This window comes from Gadus morhua, chromosome 12 (genome assembly GCF_902167405.1).
Source record: "Gadus morhua chromosome 12, gadMor3.0, whole genome shotgun sequence".
Classification (NCBI taxonomy): Eukaryota; Metazoa; Chordata; class Actinopteri; order Gadiformes; family Gadidae; genus Gadus; species Gadus morhua.
The window spans coordinates 22494155-22517854 of record NC_044059.1 but is presented as its reverse complement, the minus strand read 5'-3'; the positions used below and the strand labels follow the sequence as shown (position 1 = coordinate 22517854).

The following is a 23700-nucleotide window of genomic DNA, read 5'->3' as shown; positions in this document are numbered from 1 at the left end:
CACACACATACACTAACACAAACATGCACACGCACACACACAGCCACACACACACACAGCCACACACACATACACACACTCACACACACAACGGGTGGCTTGGGCCAACCGGATATCTTTTTCTGGTGATTAAAAACGTTCCAGTCCAACTTCACCCCCTTCATAAGACAAACAACAAGGATTAAACGCAGTGTAACTGCAATATGGAGTGGCTGTGGACAGATAATCATACAAGCTGCGAAACAGCATGTAAACTAGCGGAATCTTTTTAATCATTAACTTCAATAATATTCATCTTACATTAATAGATCAATCAAAGAAGGATATTAGCTTAGGGCAAACATGGAACGAGGGTTAATCATATACTTAGTGGTTTTGTTGTTACGTTATTGTTTTGGTTGCACTCTGGTATTTTGCCTGGATGGTTCGTCTTGCAGTTGAACTGAACTTGCAGTTGAACTGAACTGTTGAACCATCCCGACCAGTCAAGGTGTAACCGATAGGCTCAGTCGTTGAATAAATTCCAAGAAATGCAAAATGAGGCTTGCGGCGCAGGAAGGAACCGCAGACTACAAACTACAGAATTAATTTCCTATTGACCTCATTAGTATACAATGTTGTCATACCCATCCTCCTCCCTTTATTCTCCTTTATTGAGAGATGACCCTCTTACACACAGTGGTGGGGGACAGTCTCTGGTAACGAGCCGGGGCACTCTGTCACCCAAGGGAGATGACATCGCATCTATTCTTGTCGTTATTGGAAACACTATTAGTTTTGGGTAATTTTTTTCAAATGATTCTGTCCCCGCAGATGCATGCTGTGGTGCCCCCCTTAATAGGCTTCTTGTTGTTCCCTCTAAAAATATATCCGCTTTCTATTTCTGTCGCTGTTGTTGATTGATGTGGTCCTTTTTACGTAACAGCTCAGGCACGATGACAGTGTCCAGCCCTCACTAGGTACCAGCTGTGCTGTTTGGACAACAATATGACTCTAAGCTTACACTTAGAAATGAACTCATGACCCGCATTGGTTTCATATTTTATTATTATTATTATTATTTTCATCATCATTTTCTGGACACCTGAAAGCAACATTGGGGATAAACTAACTCTGACAGTGGGTTTCATTACATTCAAGTCTTTAGTCTAGCCCTAACTCAGATAACCAAAAGAGCAGTAAGACATAGACAAAATATATATATATATATATATATATATATATAGGCCCTTTGACCCATGGAGCGAATATAGAGTACTTTGTATCAGTCAACTTAACTCAAAGCAGCCAATCGACTGCTGCTGTTCGTCTTTAAACCTGACGTGTTATGTGTCTCCATTAGGCTTGAGACATCATGTCAGATATAGATTTGACCAACGCTGCAGAGAGAGATCAACAATAGCAAAAGGAGCACTCTATCCTGTTCAATGCTTGAACACCACAGGCCACCAAAGGGAGATAGAACCTTCTTTTCACACTTCATACTTTTGTTGGTATAACGTCATTGGCATTGGCTTGAATCCTGAAGGACTTTTTTTTTTTTTAATGCATTCAAGTGCTGCATACACCCGAATCCTTTTTTCTTTGTCGTTTAGATTTTCTCTCAATGTATTCCCCTTGCCTCTGGCTCCTGCCCGGGAACTGTCCAGCACCTGGCATTGCAAAGGGCTTCCAGGGCCGATGAGAAAACGCTACAACGGTGGTGGATAACTGATTGTAGTTAACATCTATCAGACCTTGTGTTTACACAAGGGTGACTGTAGTACAGTTTAAGGTTACATTCATTTATTATTTATCCTTAAGGGCTGGTACTGTTGTTAAATAAAGCGGAATTGGACAATATTCCCACTTAACACTGCTACTTACTAGCGCCTGGTCCTACCAGACTCTGGTACTTCATTTAATTTGCACAGAGTCTGGACCTACTCAATTGACAAACGTTAACTCACTTGAAGGCGGGTGACTGTTGAAGTTTAAATCTATTGGATGTGCCCAGTGCCACTCTGGATCTGCCATAACCAATCGCTAACGTTTGGCCGGGAATCACGTTGCGCGCAAGCTGTAAACAAACCAAAGGCCGTGCGTGAAGACGTCCGTCAACGACGGGCTGACTTTATCGTCATTGTTCTCAGACACTCCCTCTGTTCGCTGATTGGCGCAGAAAATTTGAGCCAGGCTAACTACTTACATTAAATAACCACAGAATACCTTAAAATCATTGTTATCAAAAAGCATTGAAAAGAAATAGGTCCTGTCAATAGCAAAATACCATTTTTAGAAGAATTATAAACACCCTGTTTATAAAGAATGGGTTGTTCAAAGATGATTGCATCTTTGAACAACCTATACATGCTACTCATGATTACATGAGTGGCAGTAAATTAACTGTGTGTGTGTGTTTACAAATATACCTGGATGGATATACACTTCGCACATTTCTACCCTGAGCCGGAGTACTTTCAAAGCTACTCTACTGAAATGTTAAACCAGTGTATATGGAGTCTCAAGTTAATGTGGCACAGAGGGGCGCTGAAAAGAAAGAAAGAGAGAGAGGACGACCGAAAGACAGAAACAGAGGAAGAGACAGAGAGAAAATCCATGTGGTCTTAAGCAGAGGGATGTAAATCCTCCCCGATTGCTCGGAGACGATGGGTAAAGCCCCACCACTCGGGAGGGGAGCATCGCACCACACAGAGATGGTGAGGGGAGAGGGTGGGTGAGGGGGTTAAGGAGCAGTGGGAGAGAGAGAGTGGATGAGGGGGTGACAGAACGTTAGGGGAGAGAGGGTGGATGAGGGGGTTACAGAACAGTGGCGGGGTACAGAGGGAGGATGATGGGGTACAGAGGGTGGATGAGGGGGTACAGAACCGTTGTGAGGGAGAGAGGGGGGATGAGGGGGTACAGAACCGTTGTGAGGGAGAGACGGGGGATTAGGGGGTACAGAACGGTGGCGGGAAGAGAGGGAGGAGGTGGACCACAATGGCAACGTGCAGGAAGAGGGAACGGGAAAGGAGTTCTGAGTGGAAGATTAAAGACAGCAGGAGCCGATAGGCTGATAGATTCATGCATCAATTAGAGTGATCATCAGGCAGGAGAACGGACGCCGAACGACAGACACTCACACAGACGGACAGACTAGTAGTGGAGAGTGATGGGTGGGACCAAAACAAGTGTAGAACCTGTGAGCGATGGGTTTTACGGTGCAAAGAAAATAGCATTACATTTGTATAAGATGTTTAAATATGCAAGTAAAAATAATCATATTCGTGCTTTCTGTCATCAAGTCAGTACACAGGGCTGATTTTAAAACAAGTTTAAACATATAGCAGTTCTGTGTGAATCTACTCTTGGAATCGCTCAGTATAATTCATACTATGGTTTCCTCACTCCTCCTTCTCAGAAGTCCTGATGCAATGCCAAGAAAAAGTGAATTATACATGACTCAAGGGTGAGCCTGCTTTTTGTGCAGGGAAGGTAAAACAAGATCCGCACACTGGGTAGGTTGTAAAAAACCCTGACATCTGAGCCCTTTGGAGACACCTTAAGCCACCTGTGTGTACGGTGCCGTTCATGTGGGTCACGGTACCCGGTCTACCGGCATCATCGACTATCCACACACGTGTCCTCGCCGTGTCAGAAATGCGCCGCCGGAGTCGTACAAAATTATTTTGAAATCAAACTGCATTTTAGACAGCCTTTCTTTTTTTGAATGAGAAAACAGCCGATGTGGTGCATCAGCGACCGTGTGAAGTGAAACTACCAAGAGACGTCAGTCCGGAAGAGATCTAGCCAACTTGAATAATCTTGATCAAGCTTTTTTATAAATATTAGACATAAAATCCCGCTATTCTATTGAAGTAAACATATATAAATACAGTATTGTTACACATACTCATACGCACAGCCATTTGTAAGAAGGGCAAACATTGAGTTACACATTGAGGGAAACCAATTAGGTGAGGGGGAGGGTACAGGAACACCAGGCCATCACTAACCCTGGCAGGGATAAGATGGAACGCTAAAAAGGGCCCCGTGCATCACCTCAGCCGAGCATCCACCCTGGCATTTACATTGTTCCTGTAAATCCAATACTTACCTCTTCGCCCTGCATCCGGCTGTGATTGCTCGTTTAGCCGAATGAGTCACAAATACACAGAAAAAGGACGCAGTGCTGAACCGCATTGCTGCCTACAGCAACGCTCGTCTCAAACCGATTGAAATTGAATTACAAGGCTGCAGATACATGACTGTCGGTTGAGTGTCACGTTGTACAGCCGTGGTCAACCTATGATGAGCGGCGACGCCAAAACATGGCACAAGTGTGAGTCAGGTTCATCACGATTGAAATGCGAATGAATGCCAACAAAAACAAATATAACGGTACAATTTTGAATCGAATTAAGTTTGAAGAACTGTACTGAAGTGCACAAATAAACACCAACGATGCAACCAATGTTGCATTTAACAAATTCCTCATATCTGAAATCAGAGTCTAAGCAAGTCTTTCAGGCCTAGATCCTATAATTGGTAAGTGAGGCCACATGCTTTGTCCACAAGGCACTCATATTATTAGGTTCCCTTAGTAGGTCCGATTTGGCAGCAACACCAAATAATAACAGACAAAATCTGTTTAGCCAGCTGTTGTTTCAATGAATGAATTTCAAATGTGTTTCCCTTTTGAACATCTCTAACCAATAAATGAAAGACCAGTTTGGCAGCATGACAGAACCTGACAAAGGGCTGTGTGAACACTAACTGGACCAAATACTAAATTGACCACAGTAGAGCAGCTTTGATCCTCAATTGGACCAAATCAAATCCCACTACTGGCGTGGAAATGGCAGAACAGGAATAGAAAGCAAGGGACTGTATTTATCTTAAAGGAGAATTTGTGACAGATTTGAAAAATAAAAAAATAGCTAATGTTCCTAGATAACTAGATGTCAGGGAATAGTCAGCTGAAAATTCCAGAGACTACAGCATTAGACATGGGTTAAAGTCTATAAGCACCAAGATTATTTCTTTTTATAATGTGTATTTTTTGACAGTTTTGCCATATTTATGCTATTTTTGATGTTTTTGCATTTTTTGACTCTTATTAATAATAGATCACCTCTTATATATTCGTTGCTTGCCATGTCACAAGGAATTTCACTGTTCGGTTCCCTGGGTCATACTGTGCACAGAACAACTTTGACTTTGACATACATATTTTAGAAATTGCATAAAGAATTGCCTTTTACCTTTATGCATTTTTGACATTGAACATGTTTGAACAAGAGTGTAGAGGCCGACTTGGACCTGGCTGATTACTTCCATTAATGGATTTTTTTCTAACCCTTGCAGGACAGGTTTTCTAATCACCTGTTTCTTATCATTGACTTGTAATATCTCTCATTTATTCCCATACCACGCTATTAAAAGGCTCTCAACCATTGGCCATTTAAATGCCCTGGAAACGATAGGACAGCTAATGTAGCCATCATTTACTAAAGGGTGACCATAGGATTTGTTTGTAAGAATCCTTTTGCCCGTAGTGATATGAGAGAATTGTTCCCCTAAGGCCTACTCCTACCTCTACCGCAGCTCTGATGGGTGCTTGTCTGTGAGCTGCAGGTCATATGTTTCTCTCAATGGACAATTCCTCACAGAGGTGTCATCATAGGACAAACATTACTTTTACCACCATGCACTTATTACACAGCCGTCACAGCAGGGAACACACCACTACAAGGCCCGCTGGGTAGGTTGGCGGGAGTTTGATGTATTTGTGTCCGAGCACCAGCAATGTGTTATCCTCACTGTATAAAAAGAGAAGACCCGTAATTACTGTTGATGAGTGACAACTGTGTTTGTCCTACGATGATGCCTCAGTGAAAAGGGTCTTTTGTGTCAAGTGATGATCAACTAACTATAGGCAGGCCAGACCACCGCAAACTGCCCGGAATCCCTGGATGGCCAACCCCCTGGGTCCAGGCTCTACAATGAACGCTCTTCAATCCATTAGCTACTAAATAAATCAAACCCTGATATGCAAATACTCTGAAGCTGTCAAGGATATAGGAAAAAGAGACACGGAGGCTTCGCTCACAGCCCCTGCCGTTACATCATCAAGTTCGTGTTTGTCCCGCTCCTCTTTTTCCCATTCTCTCTTCGCACCAGAACAGGGGGGGATGGGGTAGAAGTACAGGGCGTCTTTTGAATACAAAGGCCAGGAGACGTGGGAATTAAGGCGGCCTCACGCACGTCAGAGGCCAATTGAGTAGCGGAGCCGGGGCGCGGACAGACCCCTTTGTTCCCCCTCCGGTTCCTGTTTATTCTGAAGGCTCGCTTTATTGTTTCACTAGGGGGCACCCTTGGACTTTGAGAAAAATCTAACAGTATCCCCCCCCCCCCCCCCCCCCCCCCCCCCACCCCCAAACCCCACCGACACCACTGCCGCCTGGTGAGAAGCGTGGAGACAGAGGGGGGAGATAGGGAGTTGGCGTAGGAGCCTTACGCTGTCGCCCCGGCCGTGCGGAGAGAAACGACAAACCCTGCACTTTAATAAAAAAATAAAGAGGAGAGAGAGAGAGTGAGATACGAACAATGAGCACTGGCGGGTACAGGGGAGAAAAGAGCGAGACGGTGCGACTGAGAAAGAGCAGACGAAAAAAAAAAAAAAAACCCCGCAATAAAACATAGAAAAAATAAAATTAGGCCAGGCATCAAAATGAGAAACGGTTTGTTCTGCAAATCAAAGGAATGAAGAGGGGGGGAGGGGGGATATATCACTAGCGAGGAGCAGGGCGGTTGGGGCAGTGTGTTCGCTGCGGTGAATTCTAAGGAGACCGTGGGCTCCTCATCGTTTGGGTATGTGGTCGGGGTGGTGCTGATGAGAACGGGGGGGGGGGGGGGGGGGTGAGCTGCTTCTGCATTGTGCATGCTGGCATATGGACAGCTGATATATTATTCCCCCCCCCCCCCCCCACCCCACCCCTACCACCCCAGATAAAATAAAGCAAACCCATGTCATTTTGGTTGACATGAGGCTAAACTGGGGGCAGGGCATTGCTGTCGAGGAAAACCTTGCCGTTTCTGATGGTGAGTTGGACTCTCGGAATACAAATGGGAGGAACAGGGTGAATGGATGAATAAGTATCGTATCGTGGTCCGGTGCCACCCCGTTCGTGTTCTTCTAAGGGGGTTACCCTAACCCATGAGCCTCACTTTCAATGCTCAAACTGAAGAATGGCAGAGAAGACAGAGTGTGACGGGTGCAGCCCGTCTACCTCCATCTACGTTGTGACACACACACACACACACACACACACACACACACACACACACACACACACACACACACACACACACACACACACACACACACACACACACACACACACACACACACACAACTTACGCCTGTGGCCTTATGCCTTGAACAAACAGTGCTAAATTATTGATGCTAAAAACTGCAGGCATGCATATCACTATGCTCCTCTCTGTACACTTGTGCGCTTTGCCTGCACAGCTTGTGGATGCATCTGCATGCATGAGTGACTTTAATGCCAAAGGAGAATCCAGACTTATGGTGACTTGCTTAACATTTAGCTAAGAAAAACCTCAACTGCGGTTGCTATGCTCTCGCCAGCTTTGTGAGAAGAGCCACTCGGTCATACCAAGTGGTTTGAATTTCAAATAAGGCAGTCTAGGGAACCCCCTATATCCCTATTATTCTATCTTCATGATTATAACCATCTTATAAAATACTATCTGTATCTATATATTAATGATTATATATATATATGTATATAAATATATCAGTGATATATATTAATGTTATACTGTGCATATATTTTTATATATATATAAACACAAACACATATTTTATGCATATATATTTACATATATATATTTTTCAGGTATCTTCAATTTGTTTTACACTTATTTATAGTCCTTGCAAAAGCCATTGGTTTTGTAAAATGACTTAACTGCTAGTTAAGTGGGCATACATGTGGACATAGGCAGTACAAATAAGATACCAGAAAAGTGAAAATAAGCCGTAGCTGTAATTCTCAGATGAACTGTTGGATATGTATCTGTTGTAAACAAGAACATCCTAAATATTTAGTAAAGTGTAGATGTCACTGGCAGAGTCGGGAAGGAAGGGAGGGGGGAGAGGGAGACAGAGAGAGAGAAAGAGCAGACACGAGAGACAGACAGAGATGGAGAGAGATTAGAGAGAGAGAGAGAGAGAGAGAGATTAGAGAGAGAGAGAGAGAGAGAGAAGAGAAGAGAAGAGAAGAGAAGAGAAGAGAAGAGAAGAGAAGAGAAGAGAAGAGAAGGGAGGGAGGGAGAGAGAGAGAGAGAGAGAGAGAGAGAGAGAGAGAGAGAGAGAGAGAGAGAGAGAGAGAGAGAGAGAGAGAGAGAGAGAGAGAGAGAGAGAGAGAGAGAGAGAGAGAGAGAGAGAGAGAGACAAAGACAGAGTGAAGAGAGAGAGAGAGAGAGAGAGAGAGGGAGAGAGAGAGAAGAGGGGGGGAGAGAGAGAGTCAGAGACAAAGACAGAGTGAAGAGAGAGAGAGAGAGAGAGAGAGAGATGGACAGACAGACAGACAGACAGACAGACAGACAGACAGACAGATAGACAGACAGACAAAGAGAAAGAGAGCGAGAGATAGAGAGAGAGAGAGGAGACGGAGACATAGAGAGTGTGGCTGAAACGAAAAGGAGGTGGAGGAAACTCATTTAGTTTTCTGATAAGTTCAAACAGCAGACAAAGCAAGTAAAGCCCTAGGAGGACTACCAGTTTTTCTTCTTAGTTCTTACATCTTCCGTTCCCCTCTGTGTTTGTCCCTCTAGGGCTCCCCTACCAGATCCAAAAGAAACAACAACAACGAAAAAACACACACACACACACACACACACACACACACACACACACACACACACACACACACACACACACACACACACACACACACACACACACACACACACACACACACACACACACACACGCACAAACAAAGGCAAGCACAAAAAAGAGAGTCAAACCGATCTGAACTCACGCCTCGAGCGAAATGTAGGAATACTCCGGAGGTGGAGGTGAGAAGGGGGTGACGTTTCCGCCGCGGCTGGCGTTGGAGCGCTGTGCCGCACCGCCCGCCACTGAGCCCTGCGAGGAGGTGGTCTGGGGCACTATCTCCAGGATGGCCCAACACCTACGCCACAGAGAGATGGAGGAGAAAGCACATCCAACAAGATGTAGTCAGAAGAACACGGGAGAGAAAAATACTAAAATAATCTGCACTTTACTTTTTTGCCAAAGTCCAAGGTACGCGGGCGCCCCGGAATGGGCCATGACCATGCCCGAGTGCTTTCTGTTTTTGTGCATTGAAAAACAAATGGAAGTGGGAACATAAAAACGAATGTTTTTACACCCCGGGTGAATGGAATTGAGAAAAAGTGTGCGTCGGGTCAAATGTCAACAGAAGCACACGCACACACACACACAGACAAACACACAGACACACACACACACACACACACACAGCTCTTGAAGACCTGAATGTCTCTCCCTGTCCCAATACTGCAATAGCACTCAGTATTTTGTCCATTAGGGTGTGAGTCATTCTGTTGCTAGTGACTTTGTGCCTTCGTGTGGTTGTGAGTCAAGGTGAGTCAGTAGCCCCTTTCACACAGCCGGTTCAAGGTGAGAATGATTGCACTGTGATTCCGCCCTCGCATTATGTATAAAACCTAGCAACACAGAAAGGGGGCTCATTGTTGTGTGTGTCTAAAGAGTGGACAGTCTCAGGGGGTGCCCGGAGGTGTGACGCTTTGATGACGTGTCATGTGTGCGACCCACCATCGCTGAAGAATGAAAAGACTAGTCAGAGACCAGCGGGATTTGACTAAGAAGAACCAATCGTCCTGGTTTAAGGTCCGTGCACCTGTCTGCCCTGGACCGCTACCTGCTTCTAATCACTTTTTCCTCCAATATATTTCTGATCACACAAACATGTGGCGCGTGCAAATCCGGCATTGTAACAGCGGCTTTGCTGGCGTTTGGAGAGTCGTATTATTGTGCACGGCTAGAAAAAGCACCTCAACAAAACAGTTCATCCGCCGTTATTCTAACGTCCCCACCAAAGACGTACGCCACACAACCACACCATGCATGTATGGTGCTGGATCTCCCCTAGGCTACAGCGATATCGCGGGATCTCTGTATAGACGGGGGTAGTGAGCGAGAGCAGAGGGCTAGAAAAAGTGATAAAGTGTGTGCGTTTGTGAAGGGAGGGGTTGTGTTAGGGCTGTTATGGCTCCACGTCGAGGCAACGCATGGGGGTTTACAGACCCATTACGTCCTTGCGGACCTTCCTTGCGTACCTTCCTTGCGTCCCCCGCAAGGGCCTAACGCGTGTCTCCCAAAGGTTCTAACCTTGCATCGAGGCGTCGCAGCGGCAAGGGCTGTGATTGGTCGGCTAACTAAAACCTGACCTAAACCCGACGCAGAACCAAAACGGGTTCACGGCTGCATGGTCATTGCGTTGCGTCAATGTGGAACCATTACTAAGCCTTAGGAGAGTTACTCATGACTCGGTGTGTGTGGGCGGGGGCAGCACGGGTTCAAGTGTGTGAAGCCGGTCGCCACACACACTCCAGGGGAGGCTGGTCCACAGAGCCAGAGGAGGTAGATCCCCCTCTGCTTTGAGGGGCAAGAGGGAGATCAAAACATAAAAAAAGTGACAGTGTTGAAAAAAGACATAACCAAATCTCTAGATCATTTATACTACCGTTTTTTGGTCTTCTTCGGAAGCAAACCATTATTGAAATTCTGATTAAAACGCGTAAACAGCCATCTTGTGTGAAGTGGGGGCGTGGGGTCGAAGAGGACAGGCTCCTGCTGTCCTACTCAGGGCGGGTTCCCTCGTATAGATTGAATGCACTTCATTTTGCTTTCATGCTAATCTGTTATTGGCTGCTCCAAATGAGGACGTCCTCCCTGACCAATCAACAACCAGAATACAATATTGACATCGGCTTTAGACTGATCATTTCCAGATTACCTCTTCGATTCTCTACCGCTGTGTTGTGCGAACTGGCAGAAAGGCGATAGGTTGAATAACGCATACAGGATATAGTTTTCAAATTATAGTCTTGTTTTAACAAATGTTGGAATACACGAGACTTTCGTGTCCGAAGAGACAAAAACGCTTTGAAATGTTCATGTCAATTACCGTCTATTTTGCGGCGGCAGACTGGCTAGATGCTGGGAAAGCTTACAATGATTCACCTCAGACCACAAAGTGACACAGTGAATCATGTTCTGCCAACCACATTTCATTCTTTGCCGTACCCAACTAAATCCGGACTTAAAAAAGGGACTCCGCCGAGCTCCGTCTGTGATCTGCCTCACATCCTTCTGCAACGCTCTGGGGCTACCAACTCTCCATGAACTCTGATTATTTCAGTTGAGCGCTGCAATACCCGGCCCTTCCACCCTCTACATCTGAGTCAGCCAAACCAGCAGGGCACTCTGGATAACTTTTGTGTACACATTTTGTCCTCAATTGAGTGCATCTTGTTCTAATACTACATGGCATCATTACTAAATGGCTTGATGATAGGCATGCTAATTTCAAATCAGCAAAGTAGTCTGCATTTGTCACTAGTCACGCAAAAAATGCAATTTTTCCAACACTCGACAGAGTCTTCACGAGTGTGAGTGAGGCCGTGTGTATATAGCTATGTGTGTGTATGTCATCAAGAAGGCTATGAAGTTAGGAATCTCCAAACACAAATGGGAGGATCAGGGTGAATGGATGAATAATTATTGTATCGTGGTCTGGTCCCACCGCGTTCATGTCCCTCATAAGGGGGCTTACCCTAACCCATGAGCCTCATTTTCAATGGTCAAAGTGAAGTGTCAGAGTGATACGGTGCACCCGTTTACCTCCATCTGAGACGCTCACAGTCTTGTTGATCCAGCTTACACGTTGTGACATAGTGCACACACCTCAAAATAAGAAGACGCCTCCAGTCCTCCCCAATTGCTAAAGTTACCAGCCTCCATTGGCCCTCACAGAGCACACACACAGAGCATGAGGTCTGCTATAGAGGTGGTCTCATTATCAAAGGGACCCCTCGGCCCGCCAGTCAATGTCCCCCCATCCACACACACACACACACACACACACACGCACACGCACACGCACACACACACACACACACACACACACACACAGGCAGTCTGATGATTTATTATAGCTACAGTTATTCCACTAGCTGTAACTAGCAAGGATACAGTGCCACTGTTTGTGTGTGATTCGAGGCTTATGCTGATGAACATCACACACGCACGCACACCGACAAATGTCAACCAAGTCATATATGTATAATTGATGATCATTTCTATATAATGCTAATTTATTATACATTGTATTGATAATACAATAAAATATATTGTAGATATAATTATATAAATTGCGTCATTGTAAAAACAACTTTGATTGTAGTTTTACAAGGCTCCATTTTATGGAGAGAATCATTGACTTATTTCATTTTATATCAAAGGTGTAAGAAGGAAATGTAACAAGCATAAAACATAAACATAAAGGAATCTAACAACATGGTAATCTCGTTTTGAGGAGTGAAAAACCAGTATTCCCACTTGAAACCCCAACTGATTAGAACAAGCAGATCGGGACCTGCTTCAGAAGTACCGATGCGTCCTCCGGTGATTCATTAGTGAGATCTTTGTTGTGAGGGATGTTTATGTATTTTTTCCCCCGCTTACTTTATGCCACCTTTTCCCTCGCTCCTAAATTATTTCCACTGCAGGCAACTGAATTGGGACCTTTTATCGGCAGGCGTAAAAAGCCGAGACGGCTCGCGGCGACACGCGTGCCCTGATTAGCCTGAAATATGGCTGTTTTTGCCAGAGTAAGTATACCACCCGCTGATATATCAACAATCAACCAGCCGCGTGAGCTGTTCTTTACTATGTCGTACAACCATGAGTTGAATGCATGACGCACGTTTATGCCGCACATCATTCCTGAGTCATAAATAACAGCCCCCGCACCCCCCAAAAAAAGGCCAACAAAATGAAAATGGGCACAGAAGCAACATCAGGATCGGGTCTAATCTAACACATTATTATGAAACCTCATCTCATCTCACCACTGACTTGGAAGTTTCCCCCCGAAGCCATGAAGGCCCTGAAAGTCCTGGAAGGAACGATGAGGATCTAACAATTGAAATAGATTTATTTTATATTACAGGTGAAAAGGAGCATCCCGTCCCCGTCAATTTCCACTTTTATTTATCTTCTATCACATTATAATAATAGAACTGTCACGCGTGCCAGTGCTCCGAGATGAAGAAAAATAAATTGCTTTTTTTATATTTTCAGGACAATAATTTCCAAGGTACAATCATGAATCAAGGGCGCAGCAGGGGGAATGAGGTGCACGATTCCCGACGCCAGAGGGAATAAGATACAAAGGCCTGAACTATTGTCCTACACAAAGGACAGCGTTAGAATATGGGCATTTATATCCAAACATGTGCAATTGGCACACACAATAATGGTCCTTCAACAGCATAGAACTTTAGTTTCTAGTTTGTGTATCGTCCACGCACCAAGTAGATCTTCACCTCAGAATGAAAAAACATCTTGCCTTCTGTACGGAGATGTGTGTCTTCTGGCTCATGAGCGTGTGCGACAGCCAAAGACAATCCTATAATTCTTCATTAATTGATCTTCCTCTATACATCACACTTTGACTAAATCTCATGTAATAAGCATACTGTACATGGCAAATACAGATACTTCTGAGAAACAGTAATTGTTGCCTTTAACATTGTATTACAAACATAATAGTATGCATGTAAGTCCCGGCACTTAATGTATGTACTTATTATGTGTTGTACGTCCTGGCACTTAAAAATAGCACTTAGCATTGTACTGTAGCGTCTTATTTTGTCTATCTTTTTTGTATACGGGTAATGGGTTAACTAATTGTAAGTGCTTGCCACTTGTTTCTATGAATCTCATTACGGTGACGACAGCGATATATTGTTTCTCTTTCTTCTGACAAATGTACTCTGACAATTGAATGTCGCTTTGGATAAAAGATTCTGCTAATGCCCTAAAATTCATAAAATGTACATGTTCATATCACACGACACTTATTGTATGATAAATAAACCACTAGTCAGTGACTAAGCACTGTTCAGTGTGCATTAAGCAGGGGATTCAAACCTTAGGGGCCGATATTCATATGGGGTAGCGGGAGGTTACTTACTACTTCACTGGAATCTGCCTGATATTACAGGCAGATGCTGATTGGGTTAAGCCAATGTGCAAGGGAAGCAGATGCACCAAAAAAAACACAAAATGTAGAAGCTGTGGTCACAAGAATTTTCGGCCCAAGAAGTGGGGTCAAAAAACGTTGGAACCACGAGTATAAAGACAAATGTATGCTCAAAGTCATGCTTCCAGGAGTGGTAAACACGTTTGTGAGTTTAGAGAAGCTGCATCAAAAGCAGGTAAAAAAAAATCTCATGAGAACTAATGAATAGTGTGTCATTGTTGCTAGGAACCCGAGGTCTCTGAAGTACGGCTGCAAGGGGTGAGAAAACAAGAAGAATGTGAACTAGTCTCCCCCCCCCACTGGCTTCGGCTTTGCTCTATGGCCTGTCGGAGGGGCTATGCTGGGTCCAGAATGCAGCTCTGGAGGAGATTTATCCATTCATTTGTTGTGGCTCTGCTTCAGTGCACCCCACAACACGCCATTTCTATTTTATTCTCACTAGTCTCTCACTCTCCGCTGGATGGGCCGGGCAGAATTATGTCCCCTGCGATAATTATCCATCAAAATTATTGTCTGAAAAATGGGGGCGAGGGGAAATTGCTTACGAGGATGTCAAGTTGGGCCGCGGGGGTGGAAGTAGGAAGTGGGAATGAACTGAGATAAATAGAAAACGAGTGCTCGGGAATAGAAAATAGTGTTTGAACGGTAGGTCCTGCAACGTGACTGTATCCTGCGTTCGCTCAGATTATTAAAAGTGAATTCCTAATGAGCGATGTCAGTCGGAATCAATGTTTCTGATTGGCTATCGTTTGTCATGTTCTGCAGTTGATTAGCATCAGTGTCACATCAATCAGTGGATGCATGCATCAGCAGGCTGGTTTCAAGGCCTCAACATCCAATTATATTCTATCAAGACGTTAGAGTGGTCCAGAAATTACGTGTTGGTCTCTACACCCACTCACCGCTATGGCTTGCTGTCGTTAACCCCTGCTCATTTCCTTCATTCCACATCATCATCCGCATACTGTTGATGTGTTTAGAGCACCTGCATTATGTTTGATGGATGTGATGATCTCATGTATGCTTAATGTTTACCATGCCCCCTATTAGGTAGATAGTATCTCTGAACCATGTACGTGATTTGGTTAGAGGTCTACTGGACATTGTTTGTTGGTAGATAGTGGATGGTTCTTCCCTAATGGAGCAGCTGCAATGCTTACATCTTAACTGAATAAATAGACCTGGATCTATTCTTTCCGAGCTGAACATTTGAAACAAAACAATCCAACGGAAATGCTACTTTTAAAACACAATCACACAAGCTCCTTCACACAGTAAGGCGGGAACAGGTAACACATGTTTAACAAGTAACTATAATATCTTCATCCTGGCAACAAGACCTTAGTACGCCAAAAATAAAAAATACATCATTTGTGCGGAGGTGTTATGACGAGTGTGGGTGCATGCGTTGATATGTGTTTGGTTATTCAGTACAAGGTTGTGTACATGCACTTTCCTCCACTGCTACATTGTCCAAGGACACTTTGTGGGTGGGTGTTTATGAGCTAGCTCGCATGGGCCCATGGTCACGTGCACCTGGATGAAAACTGAGATTACAACTGCTTTGTAAAAAGGCAATCAAATACAAACATTTTGAGGAATTTCTGTTCATGCAGGGTCATCATGGTCATTCTGTTCATCATGCTACCAGGATATGTCAAATTGTCTGTACAAGCCATGGCAAGTGATCAGCAATCAGAAAAATTGCATAATCTAACTGGGATGTTTGGTGTTTTCACTGTTTTGTTCAGTTTGTTTGTAAGTTTACAGAGATGGATCACAAAGAACCGCTGCTTTTAAAGTCCAACTCGGAATACAACATAAAATACAACAGAACTACATGGGAAAAATGCACCCAGTGCCGGCGTAGGCACAGTTCTAATGTGTTACGGATTGTTTGTGTCGGATGGAAAACGCTTAGTGTCAAACACAGCAAAGTGGTTGGTATTGAGCAGCGGAATGATGTTACTTGAAAGCCTAGAAAAACATTATTTATAACATAAAATGACAGCCGCAACTGCATCCCCTGCCGTGTTCCTACAGAAAGACATAACAGGGTGAACGATATCATACTGTCCTAGTGTGAAACGTTCCTGATGGATGTACTGCGACTGCCAACTCATTCCGAGTGTCAATAGGCAGCTTTCCTTGCATTAAGGTCATCACTGAGCTGCTTTTGCCCCTGTCTCGAAGAGTAAAAGTTACATGACACTCCGAGTGAAGGAGCACATTGTTAAAGGTGGTGCTGGAAAGAGCTGTCTGCAGGTAGTAAACTGTGATAAACGCCATCTTGCAGGGTTTAATTTCTTAAAGCTGCAGCGGGGGAGACAACACGCTCTTCCCCGACTTACGTAGAAGGTGGGGTGATAGATCCATGCCCCGTCAAGCACTGAACCTCTTCCTGTTTGTTGTTGCCGATGCTAGGTAGGAAAGTATCCATCTATTGGTATTTTCTAGTGACCACTTTAGTGCCCATCTTAGCGTGTTTCTTTGAAAATGTAGGCTGAAATAGAATTAAACAGTACCTACACCCACCTAAAGTGTACATAATGTATGGAGTCTGCAATGTACGTTCAGGAAGAATTGTAAGACATGTTTAAATGTAGGGAAGGATATGGGTGTGGCATGCAACCTGAGCACGCATTGATTAGAACGATTGCCGCTGATCCATTAGTGTGGATTGGCTCGCCTAAAGCAGGCCGTACGTGACTCCCCCTGTGTCTGCTGTTCATCCATACAGAATCCCATCCTGGGCCCACAAAGTGCACCCCAGATGCTCTGGGACCTTCTCACTACCAGGGGCCAATTGGGGAACCCACAAGCTAGTAGTGACGTCTCAGCGTCGACCCTGTGTTCTTTAAAATAAATATAACGATTTTTTTACGATCGAGTGAGTTTGACAGGAAGGTATGGGAGAGAGGGGAAGACATGCAGCAAAGGAAAAAGGGCAGTAATTGAACCCGGGTTGCTGCGGTAAGGACTGAGCCTCAATGGTATGCTCTCTAACCCACTGACCCCCTGTTTTAGCGGTGGTGTAAATGAGCTGTGTTGTTTTTTTTTGTGGTGACTTTAATGCAGTTACGGTATGACGCTCGGATCGTATTCCCGCCGTGCTCGCCCTAATGGGAAAGAGGACGCAACAGATCCTTGTCAGTTGTGATGAGTGTGGCTGATCTTGTTTGTAGCACTATCCAACCAATCAGACGTGGGAGATGACTATCTGTAACAATATATTATCCGTACGACGACCGCTCTCTCTCTCTCTCGCTCTCTCTTTCTTTGACCTTCTGTCACTCACTACTTCTCCGCTGATTACATAGGAGGATTTCATTATGTGTGTGTTTGTTTGCGTGTACAGAACAAGTATAATGTATTGTTTGTTTGATGCTGTTTGCAGACACGCAGGCACTTTATGCTAATCTCACAGTACTTTATTTTAAGTGGAGATACCAGAGACTCGGCTACTGAAATCTAACAGAAGACAAAACATGGACAATTACTACTATGCACGCTCGCACACACACACACACACATGTGAGGAAATGGGTACAAAATCAATGGCTAACTCACCACTAATACCAATGCTTGCACTGGATTAAATATTATGGTTGAGGTCAGATATTCGTTAGATGTGGGGAGAATGTGTACAACATTTTCCCTCTTTCGCTTTTATTTCATGATATATAACCTATAGAGGGCTGGCTGTTGTGGATGGTTTGGGTTCAAATTATGCATGTACCACTTTTTAAGCAATATCTCTTGGTACTGGTGCTCCAGTATACCTCAATTAAATCAATATCCTGGGCTACACCCCCAAAAAAGGTACAGAATTGTTACAGGGTCACAGTAGCTTTATGCTTGTACATACAAACACATTCACCACTCCAGGGTAGAGCCCTTTGACTTTTTTTGCAAAGTTCCACAAGATTCAGGCGTCCAACTTTCCAATACCGTGAATCTGGGCTCTCTTCCACCACCATTTGTTTCTTCAGATCCCATGAGACCCCATCTTCATCACGCACTGAGCTCTCCACCCCACCGCAATAAATGACTGACAAGCACAAAATGCCTGCTACATTACAGCCAAGTCAGAGTGCTCGTGGAGAATGGGAGCCGCCTTCATGATCGATCACGCTGGGAGGATTTCAAGTTAAGGTGAAGAAAACATCCCAGCAGTCTCATCACAACAAGACATTAGGGCAGCGTTATACCCTGACTGAACACACTGGCACTTGGCTACCCTTTCATTCTCCTCCTCCAACCACTCCATTTGTTCAGGTCCAAAGTGGACTGAAGGTCTAGTTTGTCCTCTGCTGTTGTCTGTTCACAGCGTCTGAGCACACACTACGGCAGCAGTCCTACCAAACTGCTGTGCTTCGACGGCAAGACACTCTCTAAAATCACATGCGTGTGAAGCTGAGTGGTATTTTGTGGTCGAACTCTGCTATGAATTTTGATTTAACCCTGGCAAGGAGAAAATACTCCTTATTTTAAACTCCTTTAAAATACTCACTTAATACTCATTAAGTGGATGATCTGTGTTTTTATATTGGCGTAAAATTAGAGAGTCGTTTTTTTTTTTAAACAAAAGGATTCTGTTTTTTTTGAGTTTCAGGCTGGACTTTTCTCAAGAGTGTACCCTGAGATCAGGGCAGGAACAAAATCCATCAAAAGATTGTCAGTAAAAATAACTTACCAGCCGACTTTCCCAATATAAACCGAATGGGTTGTTCAACCACTCTCCTCCAGTACGTGGTCGGCCAAATCTACATGAACCTCTGCTTCATGCAACTGTAAAATATGTCCTAAGGACAGTGGTGCTTGCATTCATCCTTCTTAGCCCTTCAAATACAATACACCCAATGACTGTTCAAAGCGGTATTCAAATTAATGTCATAATGGCTCATTTTGAAACACAAAGTGAAACACAAAACATTCTACTACTTCTCCGATTACATTTTGCTTACCAGAGAATGTTGAGCACAGCGCATGTGGTGAGTCCCGCTAATACAGCTCTCCTGAACCACAGGATCTGGGGGGGGAGAGAGAGAGAGAGAGAGAGAGAGAGAGAGAGAGAGAGAGAGAGAGAGAGAGAGAGCGATAATAGGGGGGATTTTATTATCTATTAACAATAACCAAAAAAGAATGTCCATTAACCATGATCTCCAATTTTGCCGGTCGGAAGAACATTCGTTATTTGGATACAATAAATGCCAAACGGTTAGTTTACATACTGTAATCGGGCTGTGTGCTAAAGCTAGTGTACTAGTGTTTGAACTCCTTCTGCTTGGGGGGGATTCTTCAGAGCCCCTACAAAGTCACGAAGCTGATGTAAAATGTGACACAATGTTATGCAATTGGGAGCCTGGATACGTTGGCCGTACCTGGTTCTTGTTGTGGGAGATCTGTGAGAAGAGCATAGGCATCACGTTCACTATCCCTCCTGCGGAGACAGCAACAGAGCAGCAGGTGAGCTGCCATGTTTTATCATGGCTTCCTTAATTATAATCGTTTTTTTCTTCGGTTATCCCCTCAGCTATGAATATAATATATAGATTTGCATTTGCTTTCTTTAAATGTATATAGATATAAAAACACTCAATATTTTTGTTTCAAAAGCAAATGATATCTATAAAAGTAATCATAACGTAATCATCAGGTTTCTTCAGTGTAAATGCACCGGCGACACATACGCACACAAACACAAACAGCCACACGCACACAAACCGAGCCACACAAACACAAACAGAGCCCTTTCACTGCAGAAGTTTGTGTGTGTGCTAAGGGTCCCTCAGAGGACCTGAGGGGAGGTTTAGTGCACGGCAGACAGTGCACGGCAAACCGCATCGGCCCCGGGGCCTGACCACACTCCCTTAGCTCCGAACTCAGAGGTTACATATACGGGTTCTGTGATTCTTATACAGTATGTAACAATATAATACGTGTATCAGTATCAAGCACTTTTCGTCGCATCTCTTCTTAGTAAAAGACAGACGGTCGTGATTGAAGACGCAGTGTGTTTCTCCATAGTAAGACGTGGGTTGTGATCCAAGCTTGTGTTCAGCACTAGCACAAGACAAAACATGTCAGAGAGGAGACAGGAGGCAAAGGGGACAAGCAGAAGTAATAAGTGAACACTGTTTTCTACCACTGTATTTTTCTCTCTGCTATATTGTTAACTCTCAAGGTGTTTCATCCAATGTCTCTCTCACACACACAACTACACACACTTGATAGCAGACTCAATTAGTACCTTGTGTGGAGGTGGTAAACCTCAGCTCTGGCAAAAGCACGCACACGCACGCACGCACGCACGCGCGCGCACACACACACACACACACACACACACACACACACACACACACACACACACACACACACACACACACACACACACACACACACACACACACACACACACACACACACACACGCATCAGTGCACACACACACACGCATCAGTGCACACACACACACACACACACACACACAGACACACACCCACACTCACACACACAAAGAAAATAATGAGTGGAGGTCCGCACAGGAGACTGCGGCACCCCGCATGTGTTTTATCTCCTGTCTCGGCCATTTGTTGATATGTCCATTGGAGCCGCAACGTGACATTTCCTTGCTTCCCATCTCATCTTCCCCGGGGAGGAGGACGAGTGTGGGGAAGGCAGGTTGTTAAAAAAAGGCCAGAGTTTACTGGATAAACTAGATTTCAGGCTACACTGGACAATATGGGTAAGAATGTTTCGGCAGGTCATTGGCTAGATGTTGATAAAAAAATAAAAGGGTTGACTGATGGGGATATTCTTTAAAAGATAACTCACTTTACCGGTTAAATAATCGAAGCATGTTGTTTTATATTTAGGGTCTTCAATAATAATGTATGCTTTTCTGATCTTTAGACCTACAGCCTAATTAATATAATACTATACTATCTAGAGCCAATACAGCAGATTTTACGATATATATATTTTACTATACATACTATACTAATGTATTATAGCTGTGTCTTCACTTAAATATCTGGGCACAAAGGGAAATTTGAAAGCATGGGTTGTAAATGGCATGACCTACCCAATAATTTGCAGTGTGGAAACCCTCTCACACAATACAAATCCAGGGATCATTACAATCATTTGCACATAATTATACAAATCTACATTTGGAACACTATACATTGACTTGGTGCTGATAATCCTCAAGTCGTATGCCTTTGTGTAAACATGGATCCCATTTTGCTTGATATCTTCATATCCGGCAGCACATACAGTGTCAAAATCGACTCATACAGCTTCAGACACGCACAACAGCTTGTCTACTCAATACGAATGAACTGAAGAATCCAACAAACACCTGAGATTACCGGCAGACGACTAAGATGGGGAAGGGAAAGAGAGAGCGCATGCTGCGAACAAACAGAGGCACGGTGAGAGAGGTGAACAGGGAAGGGGGAGCGGAACACGGAGGGGCGACGGCAGCTCACCCAGAGCCACGGTGCCCATCAGGAAAGGCTTCCCCATCTGGCTGAAGTCAGCGCTGCTCTGCAGGCCCACCTCTGACCCCACCACAAATGTCACGGCAACCTGAAACAAGGAAACAAACACACACACAGACACACACACATACGCATGCAAGCAAACGCACACGCACGCACAAACACACATAGAATAAGTTCACCTCTTCTATGCAATGCCACAGACAATCTTATTTTACTTATTTTAATTTTTATAACCCGTAGAAATATAGTATTTGAGTGTTGCATTTGATTCGATCCGATAACTTGGTACAGTCATTGTGCATGTGTGAGGCAGGGACTACAGGAAGTGTTATATAAAAAATACCCAGGTCTCTATTAAAGACCTGAGGAGCTCAAGGTCTTGAAAGGGACCCAGCGTTGAATGTCAGAACCGACAAATTAATAATAACATGCTGCACAATTGTGATGTAGTATACTAGGTTTGCCATAGTCAAGCTACGCCGTGAGAAGAGATTTTATTTATGTCGCACAGGATGTTCTCAACCTCTCCTAATAAGACACGGAACGAGGAGGGAGCAAGCCTGGAGAACACGTGTGTGTGTGTGTGTGTGTGTGTGTGTGTGTGTGTGTGTGTGTGTGTGGTGTGTGTGTGGTGTGTGTGTGGGCGCATGTGTGTATGAAACCTTTCTGTTGCAGAAAGACAAGCACACATAAAGAGCACCCTTCATGAAAACATAAACTCATAAACTCAGTGCACCTTACTATCTACTACACACTACCCCCCCCCCCCCCCCCCCCCCCCCACAACACACACACACACACACATACAGAAGCACAAATACACACACAAGAAGCACAAATACACACACAAGCACACACACATAGCCTTAGCGGGTGAATATCAACAAGACCCAATCCTGTCAGCAACAGAGACACAAAGAGAAAATCCCAGTGAAAGAAAACAAGCTAGAGAAAAAAATAAAAAAACACAAACAAACAGCAAAACACGGGATGGGCACTGTCAGCTCCATGAGAGACTTAAGGCAGATAATTGACTCACACTCCTTCTGGACAAGCAGGGGTTGTATTGGACGTCAGACAAGGAATGCCTCTTTAGAGAGCTTAATGTCAGCCTTGTTTTCAGCAACGAATGGCAGGGTGGCGGTTATGTACCAAGGGCAAAATATAAATGGCATACTTTCCTAGCAGGGAGAAAATACGCACGCACGCACGCACGCACGCACGCACGCACGCACACACACACACACACACACACACACACACACACACACACACACACACACACACACACACACACACACACACACACACACACACACACACACACACACACACACGAGGGGGGAAGAAAGAAGTAGCCGTAATGAGAGTACTGAGCGATGCTATGACCTGGCTAATAGTGTGTGCTACAAAAAACATTTGGTGAGGAAAGGCAGGCAGCCACCGCTTTCAAATATAGCCTGACACAAATATGAGGTCCTATTTCTCGTCAAGTAATCCCAGCAAAATGTACACGGAAGAACAATTACAATGGAGCTGCGACGCAAGCAGTGTTAAACCACACAGTGTGCATTTTTTTCTAATTATCCGACAAGCTAATTAACTAAACAAGCAAAGCAGCAGACCAAGAACCAAACAATATGCAGCGTATAATGGGGGCCACCGATTTGGGTTTTTCCTCGTTGTGCCGACGACAATTGAATTCACACAATCCACAGGGGGGCATCCCTTAAATGCCACTCAAATGCATATAGCAGTCGCTATGTTCGCATAAGGAATGTACTGGAGATACCTAGAGGGACTTGAGTGAGAGAATGCATCAAA

At 44.3% G+C, this 23700-nt stretch overlaps 1 protein-coding gene across 1 annotated transcript in view; it reads right to left on the bottom strand.

Moving 5' to 3' along the window:
• Window positions 1-23700, bottom strand: part of si:ch211-51h4.2 (uncharacterized) — a 72609-nt gene that overhangs the window by 11578 nt on the left and 37331 nt on the right. The window contains exons 9-12 of the mRNA XM_030372947.1: window positions 21862-21961; window positions 19751-19809; window positions 19334-19398; window positions 9051-9203 (exon numbers count right to left, since the gene is read on the bottom strand). Of these exons, the coding sequence (XP_030228807.1) occupies window positions 9051-9203; window positions 19334-19398; window positions 19751-19809; window positions 21862-21961 (377 nt within the window). The remainder of the gene's footprint in view (window positions 1-9050; window positions 9204-19333; window positions 19399-19750; window positions 19810-21861; window positions 21962-23700) is intronic.